The 12,468-nt window shown below is 31.6% G+C and overlaps 1 protein-coding gene across 2 annotated transcripts in view; it reads right to left on the reverse strand.

The window, feature by feature from the left end:
* WDR17 (WD repeat domain 17) overlaps positions 1-12,468 on the reverse strand; it is a 115,041-nt gene that overhangs the window by 37,907 nt on the left and 64,666 nt on the right. For both annotated transcript variants that reach the window (XM_011995123.1, XM_011995122.1), the window contains 5 exons: positions 10,013-10,197; positions 7,055-7,223; positions 4,736-4,827; positions 2,365-2,447; positions 180-266 (listed from right to left, as the gene is read on the reverse strand). In XM_011995123.1, coding sequence (XP_011850513.1) covers positions 180-266; positions 2,365-2,447; positions 4,736-4,827; positions 7,055-7,223; positions 10,013-10,197 — 616 coding nt within the window. The remainder of the gene's footprint in view (positions 1-179; positions 267-2,364; positions 2,448-4,735; positions 4,828-7,054; positions 7,224-10,012; positions 10,198-12,468) is intronic.

The raw sequence follows: 12,468 nt of genomic DNA on the forward strand, positions 1-12,468 counted from the left end.
CATGGAATAAAACTAACTAAAACAAATGAACAATTACAAGGCTATTTCTCATTTGCCAGGCAAAGGGGATATTGTATAAATAGAGTGATAAATATTACCTTTGGAAATAGCACTAAACTTTATGGTTATTTAAAGTTTCCAAAATGCAGTTATTATTTATTTCAGAAAAAACCACTTACTTATTGTTTTGGCTCCAATCACAACCAAACACTGCAGCCGGATGTTTATATTTGTGTAGCACTTTACCATCAATTGTTCGAATAATACTAGAATTAATTATAACGTGTTAATAGAAAAACAACATTCTAATACATTATTCAAGGAAACAAAGTCAGAATTGTAAATTTCAAATAGAAATATTCCAGGACAGAGATTTTGTCTACCAAGCACAAGGAACATTTGACAGTATTGTGTAAATATTACCAATTACGAGTATATTTGCATCTCTTAATATTAATTATGGTAACCTACAATTAATATAAAGTAATAAATTTTTATTTAAAAAGTATTTTCTTGGCCAGGCACGGTGGCTCATGCCTATAATCCCTGCACTTTGGGTGGTCGAGGCAGGTGGATCACTTGAGGTCAGGAGTTTAAGACCAGCCTGGCCAACATGGTGAAACCCCATCTCTACCAAAAAATACAAAAACGGTGGCCAGGTGTGGTGGTGCACACCTGTGGTCTCAGCTTCCAGGAGGCTGAGGCAGGAGAATCACTTGAACCCAGGAGGTGAAGGCTGCAGTGAGCTGGGATTGCGCCACTGCACTCCAGCCTGAGCAATGGAAAAACAACAAACACCCTTGTTCTTACAGAATTTTTTTAAATTGAGGAAAACATAGTCTAACACATTTTAAAACATAATGATATAACTAACATATATGTTAGATTTTTAGCTTCAAAATGAGGTAGTTCAAAATTTATAGTATTTAAAACAACTATTTATAAAGCTGGTTTTATGTACCATTGCACCAAGACCAAGACATTAAGTTATAACTTTTCATTACATACTCTCAGTAATATAACTACAATTCAGAGATGATTCCCTACCCTCTGCTATCAGAAAAGGATCCTAGGTAATTTAACTGCAAAAATAAAAGCTCTACTACCCTGCTCTATTATTACCACAATGCAAAAGCTATTGATTCCACTAGGAAAAAAGCATGTACTAATTAATGTGTTATGAAGTTTTAGAAGTGTATGGAAAAGACTGTCTTAAATGTTATTAGGCCCACCAACACTTTTGAGGTTACTGGGGAGTGATGGTGACTTATGCTTACAGGTGTTTAGTCATTGAATGTGGTATCTGTCAAACAAATAATGCCCTGAAATACATGGTCAAACTAATTTTGTATCACTTAATCAAAAAACTCACGTCTTTTGTATTTTGGTATCTATCAATTAGCACATAGTTTCTTTCAAGGAAAAAAAAATCACTAATATTGTTGTTTCTGAAAATTTTAACTTTCCAGTAAGGATCTTTGGTTTCTGTAACTACTGTCTTTTCTACTGAAATTAAAAAGTAAGGAAGAGAAGACTGGAATGGATTTAGCAAAACCTAACAACTTCTGTATTCTCAAGAACCATGAGTGTCTATACCACGTATCCACCTATCAAAGATGACTTTACCCATAGATAGCTACAGGGAAGGAGCATCTGATTTTAAAAAGTTTTTTAAACCGGCCATTTTTTGCTTACATACTTTTATTTGGAAACTTACTTATTTCTGGAACTTAAGAAAGCACATACTTCTAAAACACAGGGTCAGTGAAGTTATTTCCTAACAAAAGACATTTCCCACATGCATGACCTTATTTCTCCTTGCAAAGGCTTTTTATCCCTTTATAAATAACAGCATCTACAAAACTGTAAACAAGTTTCTACAGCACTTTATATCTGCTGATACTACTGTGACCTCATCGTGATAATTACTAAGTGAAAAGTCCTTAAAGTTTATTTGAGGCAAATAAATGAGTATTTTCATAACAATTCAAGTAGTATTTTCACTGAGAATGCAATGAATGGCTTATTAAACAAATTTTGTGATGTGATGTGATGATAATTACTAAGACTATGTGAAAAGTCCTTAAAGTTTCTTTGAGGCAAAAAAATGAGTATTTTCATAACAATTCAAGTAGTATTTTCATTGAGAAAGCAATGAATGGCTCATTAAACACATTTTAAATACCTTTGCGTTGTTATTTATTGATGATACATTATAGTAATATAATATGTGCCTATATGGGCTTAAAAATAATGCTTCTGAGAGTTGGCAGAGCTGTACAAATGAAATATCACTGATAAACAATTGGAATGATCAAATGGGAACAGTGTAATTTCCTATCATGTATCATACATAGTACTTACCAGAAACCATCACTGCTGCAGGTTGCTATTCTTTTAGAATCTTTATGACTCCAGGCAATACAGAATATTCCATTTGTTCCATGCTTCAAAAAATGTAAAATACCTATCAATAAGAAATAATTCACCCCTTTTTTTCTCTTATATATTTACTTCTTCTAAGTATTACTTTTCTATTAGGAATGTGCTTTAGATGACACTAACAGAGGCATTACTGTCAAGAGCAGAAACATGAACATATACTTTAAAAATGTCTAAAGCTGTCACAATTTAAAAGTTTTAAGATATCAATCTGCTGTTTTAAGACATAAATCAGGTGGCTCCATTTCCTTCTGTTGGCTACAAGGTAAAGAGTCAAAATATCCTTCTTAAGTGATCTGTAGATTTAAGCTCTACTTAATGCTTTTTCCCATGAATACCAGTATGGTGATGAAAACAGTTATCTGTCTGCTTCCAAACACAGTGCTACTTCAACCTCAGTATAAGAAATGTTGTAAGCAGTTATTATTGGTTGTTTCTTTAAGTTCCAAAGTTGTTCCATTTTATAAAGAAATCAGAATAGATTTAACATTATTCCTATAATAAATCACTTTATATTTGCTTGATTTTCTGCTTTCTAGGACTGAGGAAGGGCCAGGGGATATAGTTATAGCTGGAATTATAAGAATTTTTAAAACTAGAAGGAATATATTATACACGAGAGTGTCGTTCATCAACTGTGTGATCAGTAAATAAAAGTTGTAATCACCCATTTCTAAATTTTAATTAAAACATTTCTACTTTATATAGTACTTAAATTGTGGCTTCCATTAAGGGGAAACTAAGGTGACTTTTTATCTTGTATCTTAAGGTTGCTGTGTAAATATAGCTTTAACTTAAAGCAATCTCCAGTTCGCTGGTTGTGCCTCTTTGGGGATCAAGGAGGGTAGGTTTATGCAGGCAGATTTAAAAATGGGACTAGTCCCTTTATTCATTCATTTTATGAGGTGGAGGCCTTCTGTCAGCTTCATTTATTCCCATGAAAATTGCATTTATGACTCTCTACTATCCCGTAATTCTTTTCGTGGAACACGTGTAGCTTAGTTAATTAAAGCTGGCATTGTAAATTTTTCCCTTATTCATGACATAGGATTTAAGCAATTTCAATAGTGGTCTTAACTATGCTAGTGAATGCTGGGAAAGACATAAAGAAATAAAAGACATGTCCTTGATACTAAATGCTAGGTTTCCAGAATCAGGCTGGAAGTGTTTATGTATTACTGGGCAGATATGTGAGATTCCAAGTTGCCAAGATGCCATAAGAAAAAATCAACAAATCTAATAAGTAAAGATACACAATTTTTGAATCTAGGCTGTAAGTTTCATTTTTAGGCTCATCTCTTCTTATAATCCACTATTTATTATGGGATAAATTGTTGTTTTGGTGATGGGAGGGAAGATGGCAGGTTGGGGCATTGCTAAACTGAAAGGGTATTGTGTTGTATGTAGAGAAAGGGAAGGATGTAAGTTTTAGAATCCTTTGTCAAAGTTTCCTTTTTTGAGTGCAAAATTGCTCACAGTGGTCCATAAAGTTTTCCTAAAAACTCTGCATTTGCTGCACTACTACAAGTAGTGGGAAAGCAAGACTATTAAGGGGCATCTTCAAAGGGATAATACTCTTTGTATAGATGTTTTTAAAACTCCAAATATAGAAGCAATTTTCAAAGAAATTATATATTTAATAAGCTTCAACAGTAACCACCTAAAATAAACGAAATTTCAAGACAATCTTAGATCATTTTCCCGATTCACACCTAATATTTTGTAATCAGATTACATGTGTTTTTCAAATATCAATGGAACTCAGTAAAATATAGGATGACAATATAACTCCAAGCCAAAGGAGAAATAAAATCTGTGATGCTACAAATATAAGAGAGCAGGTTTTAAGGCTCTTCATGGAAGAACAGAATTTGAAAACTGGAAGGAAATCTAAGAAACTATATAATCCACCTTCATCATTTTTTAGGTGAAGAAACAGGTTTAGGGCAATAAAATGATTCCCCTTATGTCAAGAGCTAATTAATAACAGAACCAGGACTATAATTTGCGACTTGCTCTGAGTTTAGTCTTCTTCCTATTATTTAGTATTTGCCTAGATTTTGTGGAGGATGACCCCAAATTCCTCTGACTCTCTAATGCAACTTTAGGTGACTCAGCTACAATTTTCAGAATTCATTTTAGTATGTGAGCATCCTTTAGGATTTTCTTCTAATTGAGAGATCATACATACCACCTGATTATTAAGTGTTATTATATTACGAAATAAAAATATTTACAAAATACAAAATGGTATAAAACATTATATTATTCAGTAGCAATAAATAAATCTTACCTCATTAAATCGTTGTATAATTTTGCCCTTTTGAACATTCCAAATAAAAGCACCATTTCGGGAAGTTCCCCCAGCAATACAATTTAAACCACCTTAGGAAACAATTTGTTAGACATTATACTAAATGTTTCCCACAAATGTAATTCTTTTTAAAAAACATAACTTGTGAAAATGTAAGAATTGAGATTTGCAAATTAATTCTTTAATTTTTTTGGAAATTATTAAATGCATAAAATACAGATAAAATAATACAATTAATGTATCCATTATACAGCTTCAACAATTATCAAAATATGGCCAATCTTGTTCTGTCTATAGCATCTGCTGAAGTTCTTTGGAGTAAATCTCTGATATCATATTATTTCATTCTTAAAAACTTCAGTACGCATGTCTAAAAGACAGGGACTTCTTTATTGACCAAGACCAGACTCTCATGGAGATTAACAGTAATTCCTCAATATTGTCATATATTCAGTCTGTATTCATATTTCCATGATTAGTAGTATTTTAATGGTTATGAAAGTATTTCTACAAACAGATCACATGAAAAATACAGTTTCTCCATAAAAACATAAACAATGCTTTCTGTGTTTAAGAAATAAAAAATATTTGTGAGAATAAAACTACTGCTAAGTGAATGGTCAAGGACTTAAATAAGTGCCTTTTGCAAGACAGTGAAAGAAAAGGTTTTCTCCATCAGAAGAAAGGAGCAGCTGTCATCTGCTATCTAGGAATAAAAATATGGAGAAACTACTTTCTGATAAACGATTATACACACTAAAATGTTCTCATCATATTTCTAACATTTTTATTCTGCTCTCCTTTTGGGGTTCTTAAATTATTGGGGATATGTTTCAAAATTTATTTGCTTTTGTTTTCTTTTCGTCTTCTATCTACACTAAGATACAGAGGAAATTATGTAACTATCTATATCCTACTCTATTTCCATCCTTGTCAACCCTTGTGTATCCTTTAAATATCATCCCCACTTACCTCAAAGTCATGATTCACCAGTAATCACATAACAGAAAATGACAGAATTTCCATTTTCTAACATTTTTACTTTCTTGTTGCAAATTCTCAATGTAGAGAGCGAAAGAATGCTATAAGTCAGATTAGGTCTTCTGTGTTATGATTTGAAACAATAGTTTTTACAGTCACAAGTTTTATTTATGTTTTATGTTTCAGATAAATACTTCTGTAGGATGAAGAGTATTCAGCTAATAAGAGCTCTAGTGCAAGGTGACTGCACTGGCTGGTGCAATTCCTATATTGCTAGCTAAGGTAACCCACTGTGGAGGTGCATACTGCAATAATCAAGATAACAGGCTCAGTTATGTTCTGCTTAAAGGACAAACATTGTCATTAAGAGTTGTAAGTAAAACCTTTTTTTATAACTCTCCTCATTGTAGGAGATGAAGGCTACACAAAGCAGTGGTCCTTAACCTTTTTTGTATCATGAAACTCTGAAAATCTGAGTACTATGATACTCTTTGACAGATATAGGCATATATACACATACACTAAAAATTATTCATAAATTTCTAAGAGATTCCCAAACTCTCTGATGAAATATAAAACCCCTGGAGGCCCACATATTCAAAGTTAAGAATCCCTGCGTATGAAGAAATAATTTTAAAAATAAGGATGAGCTATATTCACATTGCATATAGTTACTGAATTAATATATTACTATTAGGCCAAATAAGTAAACCATTATATATACTTTAAAAGTGAAAAATTTATTTAAGTGTGTGAAATCATTTGTTATGGGAAAATAATGTTTTGGGAGACAATGTCAGAGGTTTCATAGGACATCTCTCCTTTGTATGTACAGCAAGGTAGAAGGTGGCATCTAAGATCAGAGATAAGATCTTATTATGGCATACAAGTTCTTCAGTATTTCAAAGGTGAACTTAACATAGAATTACACAGTTACAAGTGAACTTACTTGATATATAACCATAAACAGGATTTACATTAAAGTTTTCCAGAAAACTTCTATCATGTAAATTGTATTATACTTTTAAAGGCGTAGCCATAGAAATACAACTAATATTAGATGGGTGAAGATAATCCTGATTTACTGTGGTTTTTCTGTATGACTTGTTATATAGAGGAAACCAGGACTCAAAGTGCCTCTGAAGATAGACTCTTCTTAAACCTCGCAAAAAGAGAATCAACAAATATGTTCACACTCATTTGCTCTACATTCATTTAGAACAAGAAGAGATCAAGAGGAAGAAAGTAACTCAGATGAATATAAAACTTTAAAAAGCCATTTCATTGCACTCCCAATTTCAATAAAATATCTCTTACCTGGAGCCCAAGAAAGGGAATAAATAACACCTTCATTCCCCGGGGATGTGTCCACTGCTGTTAATGTATGTATATCCCAGACTTTTATGGTGCCATCAAAGGAAGCTGTTGCTAAAAGATTCGGATCATCAGGCTTGAATTTGCAGTCAAAGATAGTTTCCACATGTCCCTAGGAATACGGCATAAAGAGTCATAATTATTGAGAAAACTTCACATTACTAATAGACGAACCACAATGTATACCCAAATCGACACATGTAGTATGGCTTTCCAAATATTAATGCAAAAATATATAGGCAAGAAAAACAGAAAATTGGAATCACTATGGTGACTGAATTTTCTCTGTGCCATGACTGTATTATTTTGTACAGACCTAGATTTTAGTCAACCATGGTTCCTCAAATCAGCAACTAAACTCAAAGATGTTCAGAAGTCTCACTTTTCAATTTCAATTCAGTGCAAAAGGTATTTTCTATTTTTATTAAACTTACAGAATGCTATGCTAGAAATCTATAAAGCAATTAACTTAATAGTTACCATATGTCCTCTGGCACTATAATAGAAGACCAAGACGAAACTCAAACTAAAAGTCATTTAGTGCAAATATTCCTTTTTTATACGAATGCTCCAAAAGCACCTCATAATTTTAGCAGAAACAAAAGAATCAGGCATAAGCCCAATTTTTAATGAGCCTTGTCCCAAAATTTTCTAAGTCTATTCTTTGGAATCTGAATACTTGTTCCCATTACACAATGATTTGGATCCCAAACACCCACAAGACTATAAAGTGGTATATGCAGATGCATGTAAACATATACCAGTAAAGTAGTGCTTAACTACTGTCGGCCTTTGGGAAAATCCATTAAGAGACCAACATAAATAGCCGGAATTATAACTATTCTAATGCTGGGGAATGGGAATAGAAATTTCTTCTTTAAGCAAACGAAACTAACATTTGAGATCTAGAGACGGGGTTGAAGTACAAAGACAGGGTTTTCTAGTCCTCAACTAATAGAATAAGGGTAGAGAAGAAAGTTCTTAAAACTCTGTACTTCCATTAATACCACAAATCACAACCGTTACGAAACTACAAAAGTACTGTAAAGTTTCTCCTTTAGGTGGAGGTAAAGGAAAGAAAAATCTCAAGGGTTAGCAAGAAGGAAAAATGTTGTTAGAGTCACTGGTTCACCTGGCTGCAGCTGTTTCACGTGGTCATTTCCAATGTTAGGAACATAATCAAGGCAGGGACTTACATGCAGTTTTAAATGTTATTTCACTGCTAAGCCTTAAATTTTTATTTTTTGAAATATGAAAATTCACATAGCAAGAACGAAATTGTAAATGTTTCTTCCGTGTTTTCTTCTTACCAACAGGAAGGTGGGTAAGAAGAGGAAAATGTTGTGGTATTTTTCTTAATTTTAATGAAGCAAATATTCACATGGAAGTACACCTTTTGGAATGTTTAATAATAAGATTTTTAAAATTATGTAAGATTTTAAAAAATATTAATAATATATTTCTCATCCTATGTAATCTGGAATCTTTAGAGATGCTTTATACATACAGTAGTTCAGAGCTGTTTCTTCTGGTAACACTTTGAGAAATTTCAAATTTGGGTCTATATTAAGAAAATTGAAACTATAAGGAAAAAATGACTGCCTCCTGACTGGCATACAATTTAAAGTCAGAAAAGCAACTGAGATAATTTATAATCAAGCAGCTTTAGTATTCAGCATTTATTAGAATTATAAATTAACAGATTTTAAGTAAAATATACTTTAATATGAAGTGTCATAGAAAATTTATTGAATTTAGATTGCATGACTTCTCTTCTGCTTATATAACTTTTTATAGATTTAAGTGTATTACGTTTCTCTCCCTTCCCTTTCATAAATTTTTTTGAAAATAAACGGTAATTTGAAGTACACAAAAAGTTTACCACACTAGGAAACAGTTTATATAAAAAGAAAAGTTAAAGTGAAAAGAAAATTATATCATCCTCAAATGAATATCTACAAAATGAAAATTTAAAAATAATTAAGCTACAGATTATTCTAAAAATATTTTTGCTATAAATCAATTTTTCATTTGAGGATAAAATTAAATGAGAAGTCTTGAAAAGATACAATATTACTGATTCTTTCTCTCCCTTCAGTTATAAGGACAATTACAGTTCTAGATTCTTTTTCTAAGATCAAAAGAAAATAATTAGCATTTAAAAGTTTCTTAAATGTCCAGATTAGTCTAATTCAAACCAGTGGAAAAAGACAGGGGCATTTTTAGAAACTCTAAAGTAGGGAAAATTAAAGACGGTGGTTTTTGACAAATATTAATTACAACACAATATGTATTATTGCATGTCTTCATTCATTCATTCAACAAAATTTAATAGTCTTGCTGTGTGGCAGATACTATATTACGTAGTGGGGCTGTACCACCGAACACAACCAGACAAAAATGTGGGATCTCGAGAAGGTTGTATTTTATCTTATATAGGGGCTTAATTATCAGAAAAACAGAATTCATGGAATCACTTAAGTATCATAACGATTCAACAATAGAAACAAATCTTAGAAAACATAATCCAACCTTACTCAATTAACGAATGGGAACAATAAGGCTTTGAGTAACTGGCAGAGATCAACTTGTCTTTTCTCTTGAAAGGACATTCTATTCTCGTTTTGCTTCCAAAATATACTACAGCTATGTAATTTTCCATTGTACATAAAATATAAGTAGACATTAAGATTTTAAAAGTATAGTGGTTAAAAATTATTTTAGTAGTTTTATCATCATTCTATGCATTTTCTAAAATGTTTCAACCAGCTACAATAAATTTCTATTATATTATTACTTACAAAAATAATTTCAAATAATATTAAGATACAGGTAAAAGTAAAGATCATGGGTTTACACAAAAAAGTGTTATGTATAATAAAGGAATGACTAAATACATACCAAGTCTCTAAGAAAATCCCACTTCTTAGCTCCCATATCATAAAGTCCAACTCCACCATCCAAGAAACAACACACTGCATGACCAGGAGGAAGAGAAAACGCTTGATTCTGTGTCAAAGTTGGGGGTGGAACTGCTTCACTTGTTGAGGATGTATAATGGTTTTTGGTTGGAGATTGGACTGAAACTAAAATAGAAGGAAAGAAAACATTCTTATGGAATAAAACCACAGAACTTAATTTAGAAAGATTCTTCATTAAAAAAAAAAAAATTCCAGAATCTGTACCAGTAAACCCTTTAGGCAATGATCATATTTTCCACCACATGAGCACTTCTTTGGGATTGCCAAAAAATACAACACAAAATTGGATATTATTTTAAAGTACAGATGGAGCCAAGAGATGAAAATTAGCGTGTTGAGGGATCACAATCTGTTGTGAATATGTGGTTTCTTATCACCCCATAAATTAAAGCGCAGCATGATTGTTTCTGAATTATAAACTTCTTTCAAAATCCTGCCATAATAACTTATTCCCTCCTTCCACACACACAAACATATATGCATATAATTTTTTCTTTTAAAACAAGTAACTCTCTGCCAATAATTTCCAAGCCAGAGAAAATAATTTTTTGAGATTATAGATAGTTCATTTTAATTTAGCACAAAATAAGAATCACAACACTATCTGACCTGCATTGGCATCTCAATTTTCTTTCTTCTTCCTAGGTGTTTTTTTTGTTTTGTTTTTTCTTTTTACTGTTCATAGACTTGGATTTCTCCTACTTTCAATTACATAAGTATCACTGTGTTTATTTTTATATATTATTTATCCCATATTTTGTCTTCTTCCAAAAAGCTTGTCCTTAGAATGTGAATGGAAATATTTTCTCATAAACATAATCCAAAATAATGACCCTACAGTAAATTATGAGACCAATCTACTATTAAATTATACACTGGAATATGGAAAATATTTCTCAGGATTTTAAAAATTAAAATACAATACAATTTTTCTTACTTCATTTATTCTGGATAACATTCATTTCTCAGAATCTTAGAATCAAAGAAAGTCTAAACTAGAATGAACCACAAATGACGAAAGAGGCATTTGGTAGCAAGGAATTTGGTTCACTAAATTTTGTTGATATTTTGGTTAAAAATTAATATAATCCATCATTGGTTTTTCTAACACTTTAATTAATTGACATTATAGGTGGGTTGACAACTTTTATGCACCAATCTATTTGTAAATCATGCTTTTCAGAATTCAGTATGTTTACTTTTTAAAATTTCATTTTCACAATTGTTCTTTTTCCATACTTTCTGTTATATTGAAAAATTGAGGGAAAAACCTAGAAGTCAAACAAGAGGTAATCCGAAAAGAATTGCTCGAAAATGACAAGACTGGTATGTTATTCTTCATATTTTCTGACTTTGTCTAATGGACATGGGCTACTTTTGTAGTAAGGAAAAAACGTGAAAGAAAAGAATCTGGTATATCAGACATTCCATGACATGGCAGTTCAAAGTTTCTAAACAAAGGAACTAACAATGACAGAAAAATTGCAAGATCCCTAAACAGTGAGCCAGCATCCAGCATATTACTTCTCTAGTCCTAATATTTCTAGACTCTCTTAGCTTCCAGGCTCTAGATTTATTAGGTACTTCACAATTTTGTACAAGAGGTATAGGTTCAAATACAGAGATTTTCTACTGCTTGCCATTGCCTACCAATTAGACACCAAAATAACATTACTTTGAATAGCCATTGTTAATTACTTAGTATACTATAAAGATAGAGTCAGAAGGAAACAATCACTGTAAATTTTTCATCACTGAACTCCCTACCCCATATTTTTTATGGTATATTATACAAAACGGGAATGTTACCAACCACACAGAGCAATGGTGACAGACGTAACTGGAAGTCTATTACTTTTCCCTGATATTTGAAAAAAGTTCTAATTCTAAACCTCCCCCAAATTTCCAGCTGTTTTCTTTTTATAAATTAAGTGCATTATATTTTTTCTTAATTACAGAGGCAATGAATGATACAGAAAATATAAACAGAAATAAAGAAGATACAGAAGATCCATAATACTAACTACTAATCCAGTGACAACTGGTATTCAAACATGTAATATGTATACTAGATGCTATAATTTGAATATTTAGGTTGTTTTTGTTATAAACTGTACAGATTTTAAACGGGCCATGTTTAAAACATAAATTCAGTTCAGATAATCTATTTAATCCTATCACTCTTAATATTTCTAACTTATTTTCATCAATATCATTGATTCATCTTTTCCATGTAATCTGAAATTATCTAAATATTCTTATTTAGTAGCATTAAAAAATGTAACTTGACTCTAAATATTTTCAATTTAGTAATATTAGATCTTGTGTAGCTTTGATGGTTCCTTGAGCACATATATTATCAAAGCCTTTTTTAAA

Source organism: Mandrillus leucophaeus, unplaced genomic scaffold (genome assembly GCF_000951045.1).
Source record: "Mandrillus leucophaeus isolate KB7577 unplaced genomic scaffold, Mleu.le_1.0 Scaffold473, whole genome shotgun sequence".
NCBI lineage: Eukaryota > Metazoa > Chordata > Mammalia > Primates > Cercopithecidae > Mandrillus > Mandrillus leucophaeus.